This window comes from Theropithecus gelada, chromosome 18 (genome assembly GCF_003255815.1).
Source record: "Theropithecus gelada isolate Dixy chromosome 18, Tgel_1.0, whole genome shotgun sequence".
Classification (NCBI taxonomy): Eukaryota; Metazoa; Chordata; class Mammalia; order Primates; family Cercopithecidae; genus Theropithecus; species Theropithecus gelada.
This window is the reverse complement of record NC_037686.1, coordinates 230,827-246,203: the sequence shown is the minus strand read 5'-3', so window position 1 is coordinate 246,203 and position 15,377 is coordinate 230,827. Positions and strand designations below refer to the sequence as shown.

Genomic DNA, 15,377 nt, shown 5'->3' with positions numbered 1-15,377 from the left:
GGGCAGTGTTACTGCTTTACCTGCCTGTGCACACAGACTCTTGCTGGTTGAGTGCTGTTCTTTGAAATCATTGCTGAATGACAATTAGCAAAAACAAGAGCCTCCTCACGTCCTCGTGGTGGTTTGCTTGCGCCACGATTTCTCCAAGCCCCCGGCTGGGTCATTTCATCCAGGTGAGGTGTCTGGAGCAGAGCAGGGGCTTCTGAAACGCTGACGTGCCCATCACTCACCCGGGCATCTGGTCCACACACAGGCTCCGGCTCCGCAGGTCTGGGCGGGGCTCGAGATCGCGTTTCGGAGAAGCTGCGGGGGCTGCTGCCGCCGCTGGTCTGTGGACCGCTCTGAGGAGCGAGGGTTGGATGTGTTACTTCATCCTCCTGACCATCCTGTGAAGTAAGCATTGTCTGCCTCATTTTACAGATGAGGAAACGCACCCAGCTCGACCTAACGCAGGTGGCAGGGTTGGAACCCGAAGCTGGTTCTAACTGACCTCTATAAATCTTCATACTGCCTCCCATTTTCTTCTGGGGCTTGGAAGGTCACTGCAGTTTCAGGCACAAACCCACGTAGTAGGAGGTAGCTTAGCCATTATGAAAATCTATACCACCGTGAGCGTGGACTCCTAAGTAATTCCTTTTCTTCCGCTTAGTAGCATAGATAATGTGTAAGATAAACCCAAATCTGCTAATTCAGGGAGTCTTTTTGCACATTAGGAAGCTGTTTTAAAGCTGTTGAATCTGAACGAGTTTATTTAATACGTTTGTAATCCGCATTATTGGCTTGCTGGCTCCACGGGGTCACACACTTTTATATTTGCGAACATTCCTACTGGGCGACAGGGCTGGTGGGAGCACGCAGAGCGTTTGCGTTTCTACGAAAAGCCGTCTGCGCTGCGTTGTTCTAAGCTCCAGGGATACACGAGGAGATTATTCCATGCTACAGGCTGATGTCCACAAATATCACACTATTTCCATGTTTTCAGTCTGTGGGAACATAAAGTTTGTGTTCTTTTAAAATCCTCATTCATGACTTTAAGCATAACAAACTGACTTAAAATGTACTGTTTTGTTTTCTAAAAGCCAAATTCCAGGGATTAACTTTTATGTGGAAAATTTCATCTCAGAGCAAAATGTTGTAGCATAGTCGTAAACCTCAAAGAATGGGAATTTGTAATGGACTGAGCCATCGATTCTTAACAAGAGCTGCATTAACAGGCAGACGAGACAGTAAAATGGCTCCAAGAGCCTCATGGCAACATGTGGAGATGTGGAATCTTTTAACGTGGATTTGCAAGTTAACACATCCCCTTAGTGCCCAAAAAACGTTGGGTAATCAGGCTAAAAACAATCAAAGTAAGTCATCGTCAGTCCCCTGGCATCCTTTGGTTAGTTTCAGTGGTCGCTCCATTTGTTGACTGTTGGCTAATTAGTTCTGAGCTTGCTGGCCACTGAGCGAAACAAAGCGTGGGTGCCTGGCTGGGAGTGTCAGAGTCAGACTGCCCCGGCTCCAACTCCTCGCTGGCCTCTCACCAGCAGTTTGCCCTGGGACGAAAGACTCACCCTCTCTGGGCCTCAGTTTCCCCATCTGTAAAGTGGTAACAAGAAAAATGTGTCTCACAGGGTTGGCGTGAAGGTAAGAGATACACAGTGCTTGAAAGTGCCTTGCATATAGCAGTAAATCGTTATGAACGTTTACAAATGCTAACTTTATGCTGTAGAACCATTGAAAAGGTATTTCTAATTCTTTTTTTCTTCTTATTTTATTTTACTTTAAGTTCTGGGATACATGTGCTGAATGTGCAGGTCTGTTACGTAGGTTTACATGTGCCATGGTGGTTTGCTGCACCTGTCAACCCGTCATCTAGGTTTTAAGCCCTGTATGCATTAGCTATTTGTCCTGTTGCTCTTCCTCCCCTTGCTCTCCCCAGCCCCCAACAGGCCCCACTGTGTGATGTTCCCCGCCCTATGTCCATGTGTTCTCATTGTTCAACTCCCACTTATGAGTGAGAACATGCGGTGTTTGGTTTTCTGTTCCTGTGTTAGTTTGCTGAGGATGATGGTTTCCAGCTTCATCCATGTCCCTACAAAGGACATGAACTCGTTCTTTTTTATGGCTGCATAGTATTCCACGGTGTGTATGTGCCACATTTTCTTTACCCGGTCTATCATTGATGGGCGTTCGGGTTCTTTCCAAGTCTTTGCTATTGTAAATAATGTTGCAATAAACATATGTGTGCATGTGTCTTTACAGCAGCATGATTTATAATCCTTTGGGTATATGCCCAGTAATGGGATTGCTGGGCCAAATGGTATTTCTGGTTCTAGATCCTTGAGGAATCGCCACACTGTCGTCCACGGTGGCTGAACTAGTTTACAGTCCCCCCAACAGTGTAAAAGAAAAAACAACCCCATCAAAAAGTGGGTGAAGGATCTGAACAGACACTTCTCAAAAGAAGATATTTATGCAGCCAACAAACCTACAAAAAGAAAAAAATCTCATCATCACTGGTCGTTAGAGAAATGCAGATCAAAACCACAATGAGATACCATCTCACTCCAGTTAGAATGGTGACCACTATTTCTAATTCTTCAAGTGATCTTTTTCTGCGAGAATTTCTGTTGTGAGCGAAGCACCCGCGGCAGGGCAGGCTGTGGAGCGGGAGGCAGCGGGGCACACCGAGAAACCCTGGGGGTGAGAGCTGGGGCTGGGACCGGGGCTGGGTGAGATGCTAACTGGGCTTGGAGATGACAGATACAGATTCTGAGAGAGCAGAGCCTCCCTTTACTGCTCAGAAATTTTTTCCTGAAGCTAATGAGCTCTGAGTAGCCCCTGAGCTACTAACTTACCATACTTGGAGTGGCTGAATGAGAGCTGAAGTCTCAGCTGATCGCCTCCGGTCAAATCCCTGGCCCGGGCTGCCTCTTTTTGGCCATTCAGGACAGCAAGGTTCCAGCCGCCTTAGCTTGTCCTATGCAGGTCTCAACTGGTAGCCGATCCTTAGAGCCCGTTTGGCTCCTTAAATAAGCACCTACCTGCAGATGGAACTACAACGACTCAGCCACACAGAAACACTTACCTGTGGGACTTCACTGAGGGCCCAGTGCGTTTCCTGCTGAGGACTGTAAGCGCTCGGGTAAATGTTTGTCAGATGGATTAATGAACTGAACAGCTTTATAGAGGGAACCTTGAAGAGTGTCATTAGAGTCTCAAGTCCTTGTTGCTACCGACAAACTCTTGTGGTGTGTCTTTGGCATCCCTGCCTTGCTCCATTTTCAAGGCCCCTACCGCACACACAGATGCCTCCTAAGCTCTGAGACGTGTGGTGACTGCATAAAACTCGTATTAGAAGTGATAGCCGTCAGAGTGCTTATGTGAAAGAGGCGATGTAAAGATGATGAGGGAGGAGGGAGTTCCGAATGCAAATGTTTTTACACTTTCATATTCGTGTGTTCCACAGGCTTCCCTGTCCCATGCCCTTCTGCTATGTGTGCTGCCATTTTCTCTGAATGAAGGGAAAAGAAATATTGGCAGCCCTCAGCTAAAATCCCTAGTGATGCACATGCTGTCGTGCAGCCAGGGCGAGCTGTGTGTCAGGGCACGAACCCTGAGTCACGCCTTGACCTGTGAACTTCCTTTCCGAAGCACCATCTTCAGGTGGTGCTTAAAAGGGAGTAAAAACAAAACTTACGAGCACGACCTAGTGCGTCCGCCCAGACAGCCCCTCAGCAGGGGCTGGGGGAGGCCCCGTGCCTGTGTTAAAGCCACACATCCCAAGACGGACTCTATACCATGTCCCCAGACACTCACACTCAGTATGCGTGTGTGTGTGTGTGAAGTGTGGGCAACATTTTCAAAGTAAACTTGCATTCATAAAGTCAAAAGTTTTGAAAGTGGTTTTTAAACAGGTTGAACTGTGAGAACATTAAACTGACTGGACAAGGAGCTTAGTTAAGATGGGTCCATGGCCGGGTGTGGTGGCCACACCTATAATCCCAGGACTCAGTTAAGATGGGTCCATGGCCGGGTGCGGTGGCCACACCTGTAATCCCAGGACTCAGTTAAGATGGGTCCATGGCCGGGTGCAGTGGCCACACCTGTAATCCCAGGACTCAGTTAAGATGGGTCCATGGCCGGGTGCGGTGGCCACACCTATAATCCCAGGACTCAGTTAAGATGGGTTCATGGCCGAGTGCAGTGGCCACACCTATAATCCCAGGACTCAGTTAAGATGGGTCCATGGCCGGGTGCGGTGGCCACACCTATAATCCCAGGACTCTGAAAGGCCGAAGCAGGTGGGTCACTTGAGGTTGGGAGTTCCAGGACAGCCTGGCCAACATGGTAAAACCCCGTCTCTACTAAAAATACAAAAATTACAAAAATGAGCCCAGCATGTTGGCGCATGCCTGTAATCCCAGCTACTCGGGAAGCTAAGGTGGGAGAATCACTTGAACCCAGGAGGCAGAGGTTGCAGTGATCAGAGATTTCGCCACTGCACTCCCGCCTGGGCAACACAGCGAGACTGCATCAAAAAGAAAAGAAAAGAAAAAAGAGAAGAGAAGAGAAAAGATTGGCTCCCACGGCCAAGATGCCCAGTGACAGGGAAGCCAGTCAGACACAGTAAGTGCAGAAACACTAGGGAATAGCCTATGACCGTTAAATGAAAAAAAAGTCGATTTTCTTTTTTTATATATGAAGTATTCATTTTACATCATGTTAAACCCCAAAGCGGGCTATTTGTAACCATTTCAAAATGTAAATATGTCCATTAGTAAAGGACAGAAGAACTTTTCTAGTTCCATGAAATTCACCAAAGCCCAATTTGGTTTTTTTGTTTTTTGGTTTTTTTGAGACGGAGTCTTACTTTGTCACCCAGGCTGGAGTGAAGTGGCCCGATCTCAGCTTACGGCAACCTCCGCCTCCCAGGTTCAAGCGATTCTCCTGCCTCTGCCTCCCGAGTAGCTGGGATCACAGGCGTGTGCCACCACGCCAGCTGATTTTGTATTTTTAGCAGAGACAGGGTTTCACCATGTTGACCAGGCTGGTCTTGAACTCCTGACCTCAGGTGATCTGCCCACCTCGGCCTCCCAAAGTGCTGGGATTACAGGCTTGAGCCACCGTGCTGCCCCACAAAGCCCTAATTTTAAGAAACAGACAGGTGCAGTGGCCTACAGCGCTCCTCACTGAGGCCCTGGCTTCAGGGCGAGCCTGTCGTGACTGAGCCTGACGAGGAAGTGCAGGCCCAGGTGGCACAAGGAGGGGCGGCTTGAAGTGGCCGCAGCTTCTAATTCTTTCTGGAGCTGCCTCTTCCCGAGGGCGCCTCCCTCTTCGTTCAGCCCGCGGTGACTCTGAGAAGTCAGGGAAAGTCTGGCACAGGAAGGGGAGTTTCGTTTTTAAGATGGAAATCGCTCGGGAAGAGTCACACCATCCGGATTTCCCCGGCGGCTGGATATTAACAAACGGTCACTTTCCTTTGCTGAAATTCTCTGGTTTTCTTTTATCCACGTGAAGCTTCTGGAAACTCTCCTGGGTGGCTCTTCTGTTGCTTTTCTGCCGCTGCCCCCAAAAATGAGAGCGTGAGAAAGTGACGTCTTCTGGCCACCTGGAGGAGCCCGCGGTGACATCAGGGCCCGGTCCCTGCTGTCGTGCCCCGGGTGACGCGCCCGGGCTGACAGCAGGGCTGGCTGCTAACGTCACTGTCCTGGCTTCTAACGCGGGTAGTAACCAACAGAGTTTAGTTCTGCTTTGACAACTCCTCCTACAGCCAACACTATTGTTACGGCCCACATGTCATTCCTATTTACCCTAAATAAGGAGAAACAAAGGCTATTCTGGGCCCCGGGCACTGCTTGTGGCGGGGGTTATTTGCAGCGTTACCATGGCAGGCTGCCCTTTCCACCGCGCCGGCCGGCCACCCCGTGATTTTCTCTGAAAACTGCGACAGATTCGCAGCCTGCCCTGGATTTTCTTCACACAGCCTGGGGGCATCCGAACACACGGGGGATGTTTTACACTCAGATGAAACACACTGTTTAGACCTCGGGGAAAAGAGACTGCGCTCGAACAAAACGAACCGGGAGAAGGCGGCCTCCTGAGACACGTGTCTGCTTTCATGTCTGAATTGCCTGGGATTCTGTTCTCTAATTCCTGATCCTTATAAACTAAAACTGCCTAGGAACTCTGAGGGAGTCTCTGGCGTGTTGTGCTGCCGTACATGGGGAATAATGATGTGAGGCAGAGGGAGAGGGAAGGAATGGGAGAGTCGAGAGGGAAGAGAGGACCGGAGGGAGAGGAGCACGCACTGTTTCCTGCTGTGGTTAGGACCTCACCCCTTGCCAGTACAGAGCTCGGCGGCAAGAGCCGCTGGGAGCTGCTCCCATCGGTTAGAGGATGTGGAGAGGGAGCACCAGGAGAGGACAGCCCCAGCCGGGCTCGCAGCCTGAGGGGCACTGTGGGTGCTCCCAGCCGGGAGAGCACGCTCTGGGAGCGGAGCTGCAGGGGAGAAGCACGCGAGCCTAACGTGAGTGTCCTGCCTGTCGCAGCTCCTGCCTTGGTCAGCGCTCTCTCCAGTCCTTCTGCGCCGAAAGCTTCCAGCAGAGATCGAGGGAAGGAGTATTGTGTGAGACTTGCCGATTTCCTCCTTTCTGTCTGGACTGGTTTGACATTTGCCTGTTGAAAAGATTATTGAGCACAGTGAGACACGATGAGCCGTCTCGCTGCGTCCTGCTTGCCTGTGTGTGTGACACGTCCCGGTGTCAGGCCAAACCCGAGACGTGCGGACTGCTCACTGATAGACGCTGCTGTAAACGGCACTGCCCTAGGTGTACAGCCGGTCTCAGGATCGGACACCCTGGACTTCCTCTGCTCGGTGACACGCCGGCTTCCTGCCGCAGAGCTGCTGGTTTCTGTTGATGGCAGTTGATAATTGGTAGCCACAGTCTGCGGTCGGAGCCACAGCATTTGAGTCTAGCACCTGGGGTGGGCCCTGCTGATACAGTAGAGAGAGTGAACGAGGCAGACAGAAGCACCCCCCCCCCCACGCTCACACACTCTCCCACACCCCACGCCAGCTATAACTGCAGCTCGGAGCTGCCTGGAGAGGAGACTGACGGCAGCCGAAGGGATGCTTTGAACGTGGGGGGCTGCGTCACAGTTGAACCCCCACTTGCACAGGACCTGATTATGTCCAGTGACCACCCGAACAACAGCACACTGAAGAAGGCTCAGTTCAAAGACCTGTTCTTAAGAAAAGGTACATTTCCCAAGAACTGCTGTGGATGATGCATGCTCTTTCGGGTTTGCTGTGGTTCTTCTTGGAGTTTGGTCTGAGGACAGAGTTGAGAAAAGGAGAAGCTCTTTCTCAAGAAGTTTGTTTCTCCCTAACAGGGGTCTGTCAGCTCGGAACATTTCAGGGTGGGACTCCCTTTAGGAAGACGCGTGTCAGGCTTTTTCCTCCTCTTTCAAGCCTGGAATCGTTTGTTCCTGGTGGAGGCGTTATATGCGTGAGCACACAGGTTGTTGCTTTGGAGTTTTGTTTTTTTCCAATGTCCGTATGTGAGGCTGAGACCTCCCCTGGAAGTTCGCTGCTTGTTGATAGGTCCTTTTTCTTGACCTTCAGGAGCTGAAAACTGCATTTTAAAGAAAAGGTATTTATCAGGATGTGGCTGGTTCATTGAACACTTTCTTAGGTCATCCACCTAGTGACAGCAGCTATCAGGAAGGAGAACTGTGACTCTGAGAGGGGGAGAGAGAGGGAGAGAGAGAGCCAGAGAAAGTGAGAGACAGACAGACCGGCTGTGGGATGAGAGCCTCCGAAGCCAGCTCTCTCCCCTGTGGAAATGAAGGTTCCATTCCATGTGCAGCTGTGGTTTTTTTTCTGATGCACTTTCCTAAATTAATAATGTGGAGGTGGAGGTGAGGGTGGATTTTAAATGAATCCTATAGGGGGAATTATGGCTTATGTATGTATTTTTTTCCATTTATAGCATGGCGGAGGGATAGACTTTTAAAAGGTTTATAATTGCTCTTACTCCTCTGCTGAGTTTTTAGAAAATCCTGTCAGTCATCTTTGATCGGAACATATTTAGGTAAATTTCTTTCTGAAGAGATCATGAAACTCTAGGTTCTAAAATGCGTGGTGAGAAGTAATTGTAGCGGATGAACGCTGGGGCTTTCGTAAAGCGAGGAGATGCCGCTCCAGCCGGACGGGCTCGTGGAGTCTGCATTCGAGGGATTCCCTGGTCCGTCCGGGCGTTGCTGGCGGCTGCCCGCCTGCCCGTGCCGTCCGGGGCACCTGGCCTTGGGCCGGTATCAGGTCGCGGTGCCGGGGCCACACCTGCCTCCACCGTCATCTCTCCTCCTGCGGATCACAGGGACCGTTTCCTCATTCTATTATCATGCAAATGTTGTCCATAAATACATGGCTGCAAACAGCCGCTCCGCACAACCAGGAGGTTCTTTTCTCAGTGACAGAGCACACCCTCTTAGACTAGTCACATTTTTTGAATAATTGTTGCAAAATATGAAAACCTTTAGCAAAACTCCAGCAGCGCTGAAGGCGCCGGGAAGGGTTTGGGAGAACACGTGTCTGTGCTAGACGCTGTTGAAGCAGCTCAGGCCTTTGGGGTCCCTTCCTTCTTAGGGCTTCTCCACCAGCTTCTCCATGGGGAACGCCAGCTTCGCGCGAGGCGCACGCTACCTGCCGAGACACTGGATGAACAAGGCGTTGACCCAGGGCTCACTCTTAGAGGAAGAAGGCCAGAGAATGGATACCACCAAGGCAGTCGTAAGTGCTGCAACAGGGTTCCGAGCTGCACAGGAAGGCCCCAAAAGCAGTGAACCCGTCATCGGGGCTCAGGAAAGAGCTTTTAAAGGAAGGTAAAGCCAGCAGGTGACACCAAAACCTGGGTATTTCTGTCACGTGGCTTTTTTCCCTTCCGTTCCACTTGTACCGTACGGTAGAGCAGCCAACCCACCTCCAAGGAAAATAAAATTCAAAATATATCGTGTAATCAGTATGATGATAGCTCTTATTGTTTTGCTTCTGTACTTCAAGCTGTGAAGTCATTCTTGTAACACAGGCTGAATTTTCCCCCTCAACCGTGGTGTTTAATGAGTGTGAATCTTCATTCAACCATTAAAATCTCCAAGAGTATTTTTATACTAACAGTTCACAAACTTGAGGCAATTATAGTCTAAGTAGATTCCAACTCCTGCCCCCACCCGTCTTCCTGCCACCACCGCCGCCCAGTCTCTGGAGGATCTTGGAAAGAATTTACCAGCCTTTAGGAACATTCAGCACTTTGAACGTGTCACGGAGCCATAAATAAAGAGTAAGACACCGCTGAGGCTGTCATCTCGCCACCACGCCCGTCTCCGCTGGGGAGGACAGAGACAGGAAGGAAACGCGACAAGTTCACTGTGCAGAAGCCAGGCAGGCCCGGCCACACGTGGGAGGGCCGGTGTGTCCCAGCGGCGCGGCAGGAGCGTGCAGGGGAAGCGGCTGCCTGGAGGGGAGGCTCTGCGGCAGGCTTGGTGCTCCGGCAGAGGCCAGCACGTCGGGGCGCGAGGGGGGAGCTGCGGTCGGTGGAGTAGGAAGTGACCACGCAGGGTGGGGCGAGGGCTTCGTGGCCAAGGGGTGGCCGTTTCTGTGACATCACAGTGTTCTGCGTGGAACGTTTTCTGGATTCTTGCCAAGGTGCGTACGTGGCCTGGGGAAAGAGAGGAACACATGCGGGGTCCGGACCGTGCCCCCTGCCCCACGATAGGGTCTTTGAGGGCACACGTTACACATCTGGAGCTTAAAAATAAGTAAACTGTAGAAATAGGACTTCGCTGAAGGGTAATATATCAGTGGCGGAACGACCACATAGAAGATGGTGTTAACCATCCCACAAATAGAAATGAGTGTTACATGAGGAGCCTAAGGTGGGACAACCGCACTTCCCCAGACTCTTTAAAAATAGCGCAGACACTCATGCCTCTGGTATGATTCAGTTCAGCTCCTCATTGAACCAGGGAGGGACCCACAGACTTCACACCGCTGCTTCTGTTCCCGTAATTCTCCAGTGTGCAGCCTGGGATTTCCTGGAGAGGTTTCCGTAAAAATAGAGAGGTGCCATCATCACTGTCATCACTGTCACTGCTGTACAATAATAAAAAGGTGCTAGGATGCCTTCCTGTAAGTTTTAGGCTGGATGCATTAAACAGTATCCGGTATTTCCATTGCAGTGACTCATCTGTTACAGCGTCATGAACTACGGCGCCGTAGAAGGGGGATGTGAACATTTGACTTTGGCCTCAACTTCTTTCCTTGCGTGCCCTGCTTTCTGGCCCTCTTCTGTGGACATCCGTTGCTATTGAACAAGGAAACTCGACCCGTCGTCTGTGCCAGAATCCGTGTTAGGCGCGTCGCGTCCTGGAAGCCCCAAAGCATCCGATTAATTTTCTAAGAATGCCGCTACTCCTGCGGGTTTTATTTTTCCAAACTTTCTGTTTCAGCAGCTCTTCCAGAATTCACTCTCTTCTTAGCCTCCCCTTTCCAGCCGACTCCTTCCCCACCCCTAGAAACAAACCCAAACCCCAGGCATCTTTCCTTTCTGTGGATGCTCCACGCACCACAGCCACCCCCTGCCCTGCCACGTGAAAACGGGCTGTGGGCGTTTGGTGGAATTCTCCTGTTTAAAATGACTGAGAGGGTGTGGGAGGACAGGTGGGGGGGTCGCCACACACCCCTCGTGAGCTCGAAGAGGGTCACGGAGGGAGAGGGCATCTCAGTGCAGGGTCAGGGCCTGGGAATCCTCACACACGTTTCCAAGAACCTGTTGACTGCAGTTTTCACTTTGAGGCTCTCCTGGGCCCTGCCCGGGGCAGCGTGTGGCCCTGAAGAGAGTACGATGCTCATCTTTTCGGCTGCTAGTGTTCTGGCTCCCGTGACTTAAAGGCGAGAAGGGATCTGTTTCCACGTATGGGTTTTGCCCAGAGTTCCCAGAGCAGGCTCTGCTGCACGTGTGGGCCCCGCACTAGGCCCTGATGCCCTCGGGGAGGGCTTCAGGAGCACACGGGCCACCCTCGCCCACAGCCAGGGACCAGGCTGCTGCAGTGAGATGACTGGGCTGTGAGGATGGTGGCTCTGGGACCCGGGTGTCCCTGGGTCTTTGTTGCCTGCAGGAAGAGCTGCCTCTTGTGCCCAGGACTGAGTGCCCTCATGGCTCAGGCCCTCATCAGGCTGCTGCCACCCCAGGGCTCCCCTTGGGGCCACTTGATTTTGTTCGCAGGGTCCTGGGGACAGTGTTCCTGCTCCCACAGCCTCGGAGTACGCCCGCAACCTTGACCTGCCCCAGGCACCGTGCCACTAGGGTGCCCACGAACCCCCAGGCCACCGCTCACCCGTGTGCTGTGGACGTACCTGCCACGGCCGGGCATGACTCATGTTTGAATCAGCCTCGGGGCAACAGCATGGCGCGGATGTCCCAGCAGGGCAGGGCAGTACCCACGTGTGTGGCAGGTTCATAAGAAGGCAGTGCCCTTAAAAAGAAAGATGGTGAGGGCTTTACTTTTTTTTATATATATATATATAAAAGAGACAGGGTCTCGCTATATTGCCCAGGCTGATCTTGAACTCCTGGCCTTAAACAGTTCCCCTCGGAACTCCCAGAGTGCTGAGATTCCAGACATGCCTGGCCTGGAGTTTACTTTTACAGAGAGTAATTCCATGCTCTGTTTCATACAACTAAGATCTTTCTCATCCTTGCCTGAATTTTTAAATCAGACCTTAGTTCAGAAAATGGACACCTTTCAGTCAATATCACATGTTCCATGTGCTGTGTCAGACCAAAAGAGGAATAAAATCCAGAGCAAATAAAGATCTAACATAAAATACAAACTCCAAAAATCTTAGGAAAAGAGTATGTTTAGAATATTAAAGAGGACCTTCCCAATCAAACAGGAAGTTTAGAAGCCATAAAGGAAAAAGAGAGTATTTGATGGCGTAAAAATTTATAGCATCTATAGAGAAACTCATGGTGAAGTTTAAAGAAATGACTGGCTAGGGGAAATAGTTGCAACACGTAACAGACAAAGATGCGAAACCATAGTGTGTAAAGATTTCACATCAATACGTAAGAAATAAATGAGAAAACTATAAATACACTAATATGATTATGAAAAAGAGAAACACAGATTACCATAACCATAGGGAAAGATCTGAAATTACCAGTCATTGGAGAAATACAAATTAAAAAGAGATACCTATTTTTGCCCATCAGATTGTGGCCGACTGAAAGGGTGAGTCTCCAGGGTGAATGAGGGCATGGGGAACACGCCTTCTTACTGGGATAGCCGGAACTAATGCAGCCTTTACAAAAGGCAGGTTCTCAGTAGCCACGAGGATTAAAAGTGATTATGCCCTGGGCCCAGAAACGTCACTTTTAGGAGTCTTTCCTACAAGTATGCCGACAAATGTGTGCCAGCCACACACTTGCACATATACACGTGCAACTTTGTGGTTCTAAGAGAAAAAAGAAAAAAGCCACCTGAACAGCCACCAGCTGGGAAGGCAAATTCCAGTATGTTTGTACTCGGTGACAGACAGCCGCCGCAGAGCGAGGCCAGTGCGCGTGTGTGACAGACAGCCGCCGCAGAGCGAGGCCAGTGCGCGTGTGTGACAGACAGCCGCCGCAGAGCGAGGCCAGTGCGCGTGACAGACAGCCGCAGAGCGAGGCCAGTGCGCGTGTGTGACAGACAGCCGCCGCAGAGCGAGGCCAGTGCGCGTGTGTGCTCGTTTAAAGAGGTCTGTGATGTGTTACGTGAAAAGACGCAGACACGATATTTGCACCTCGATTCCAATAGCTGAAAAGAGGAAGCCTTCATTTCGTAGCAGACGCACACACAGGCCTGGGCTGTCCCCGGGGACGGAGTCAGGCTTGGTGGAGTCAGGGGCTGTGGGTTGGGAAGGGAGACTTTACACTTGCACTGTTTCCTTCTATGTGATTTAAATTTTCAAGAAGTTTTCATGATTTTTATAATAAAAATCCTTTTCAAATGAAACACAAATATGTAAAAAATGCCCGGAGACTTGTGAAAACATAATTTGATTTGCTTTGCTGCAAGTGCTTATCTGCATAGCTTTCCATAGTCAAGCACAGAGGACGTGGAAAGGGGTCCTCGAAGAGAAGCATTGACTCGTCGCACGACTTCGTGCTGATCCGTCCCTGTCACCGTGATTTTCCTCTGTATCCGTGTCCATGAAGCAGTGAAGTTCTCTTGAAAAGAAAACATTCGGAAATCCTAGGGCGTGCTTTAATCTGTGAATACTCCGCTATTTAACCACCAAATAAAAATAAGAGTTGGTAAAAGAAGGCGTCGTTTGGGTCACAATAGAAGTGTGACCTTGTTTCTGCTCACGGGCCATGGGAAGTATATGACATGCTTGTTTACCTAGGAACCGTCTTCGACTTTGGGGTTCAGCCCTCACCACTGTGTTCGTTGCCTTTGTCCTCAGCGGAGTCTCTGCTTCCTTTCATGCTTGTCCCTGGGCGATCGCCTTGGGCTGGTGGCTGACCCCCTGCACAGACCCTCAGGGCTGCTGGAGGCACACTCGGGCACTCTGCAGCCAGTGCAGGCCGCATCCTGTTGGCGTGGCTGTCCTCACGGAGAGCACACCCATGCAGCCGGGCAGAGCCAACTGGGGCCACACATCCCAGCCCCTTCTCTCAGCCTGGGGGTGCTGAGTCGCTCATCAGTTCACCTTGTACCAGTGAAGCCACTGAGCTGCCTCCCGTGTCAGGAGGGGCAAAGTAGGGGCTCCAGACTCAGCCTGGGAGACATCACATGGTGTGTAGGGGTAGGGTCCTGAGAAACACAGGGTCTGGGCCAGAATGTCCAGACACAGGAAGGTTATGGGCAGGGGCAGAGTCGAAGACTGTTCCTAGGTAAACAAGCATGTCATACTTCCCATGGCCTGTGAGCAGAAATCAGGTCACATTTCTGTTGGAACCCAATTGCAAAGGGCCCAAGCACCTGCTCGAAGACTCGGCGCGATTTCAGTCTTTTCCTGAAAGCCCCCAGCGTGAAAACTGTTGATAAGCCCTGGGGAGACTTTCGTGTGTGTGTTGGGGTGGTGGGGGGGACGCACGTAAGTGTGGCAGTTCCGATGGACGTTCCCTCCCCATGGGAAGTAGACGCTCAAACCCCAAGGCTGGGCTGGGCACCAGACCCCTAGAGCCCCCACCACTTAGCCGACAGGCCACAGGGAGCCCCAGAGCAACAGCACCCCCTTGGCCGGGGCGGGGCCCGCAGGCCTCCTGACTGCCAGCCCCAGGAGCTGCTCAGAGCATGGCCTTGTCCGTGTCCGCAGGGAAGGGGCATGTTCCCGCCAGCCTGGCCTCTCCCTGCCTGGGGGGAGGGGGCACTTGGCAGGTCCGTCTGCTCTCTGTGCACAGCTCAGCCAGCAGCCTCCCGCACACTCCGCTCTCCATTCTCAAGGCGCCAGCCCCTCTCCTGTCGGCCCCAGGGCCCCACTGCCCTCCGCTCCCACCCTCAGTCCCCCACTGCCCTCCGCTCCCACCCTCAGTCCCTAGGGTGTGGGGGTCTGAGGGTGGCAGCGGAGGGCATCCAGAGAAGCCCTCGTCCAGCCTCACCCTCGGTTCCCAGGGTGTGACCAGCAGATGCGCGTATGAGCGGATACGCTGACAGATACGCCTCCCCGCCGGCCGGGGCCTGAGCCCTGCTGCAGCACGTGTATGTGCATGCGTGTGTGTGCGTGTGTGCTGTGAGCCCAGGGCAGCACAGCTGATGGCGTCCTCTCGTCTTCCTCCTGCCTTTTGTCCACCACACCACCCCCGATTCCTGCACTGTGTTCCTCATAGCATCCCCGAGCCCCTTGTTCTGAATTTACGTCACTGCACGGACAGTCACTTCCTTCCAGCATGGGGGACGAGGGGTGAAGCAGGCGGCAGAGCCATGGGCTGGGAGAGTGAGGTCCGAACGTGGCTCCAGGCCGCCCGTGAGCCCTCGACCTGCTTCCTCTCCCAGAACAGGGATCCGGCTCACCTGCTTCCTGCTGCCGGCCCAGTGTTGTGACTGGAAGTCCCTGTGTTGCTGGACTCACGTGTGAAGTGCGTGTCAGTAGCATTTAGGGAATCTTTGGGGCGGTGGTGTGGGAAACCCAGGGCGGACCTGGCCACTCCTGAAGCGCGGCGCCTGCAGGCCTCCTGACTCACCTGCACAGCCACAGCCTTGGAGGGAAGGGACAATGTCGATTTTTCCTTTCAAGTGTGGCTCCCTAGGGGACCTGCCTTGAGAAACTTCACTCAACCATAAAGACGGGTTTAACGTTCCTGGAGCAGTGACGTTGGAGAAATAACCAGTCTGGGGAGGCT

The 15,377-nt window shown here is 51.9% G+C and overlaps 1 protein-coding gene across 7 annotated transcripts in view; it reads left to right on the top strand.

Annotated features, from left to right (window-relative positions):
* LDLRAD4 (low density lipoprotein receptor class A domain containing 4) overlaps positions 1-15,377 on the top strand; it is a 407,799-nt gene that overhangs the window by 371,275 nt on the left and 21,147 nt on the right. For 2 of the 7 annotated variants that reach the window (XM_025365263.1, XM_025365261.1), the window contains exon 1: positions 5,749-7,249. The exons of 4 other annotated variants lie outside the window; for them this stretch is intronic. In XM_025365263.1, the coding sequence (XP_025221048.1) occupies positions 7,180-7,249 (70 nt within the window). In that variant the 5' untranslated portion in view covers positions 5,749-7,179. Of the gene's footprint in view, positions 1-5,748; positions 7,250-15,377 lie in introns of those variants that run through there. One more of the 7 variants, XM_025365264.1, reaches the window with a different exon arrangement.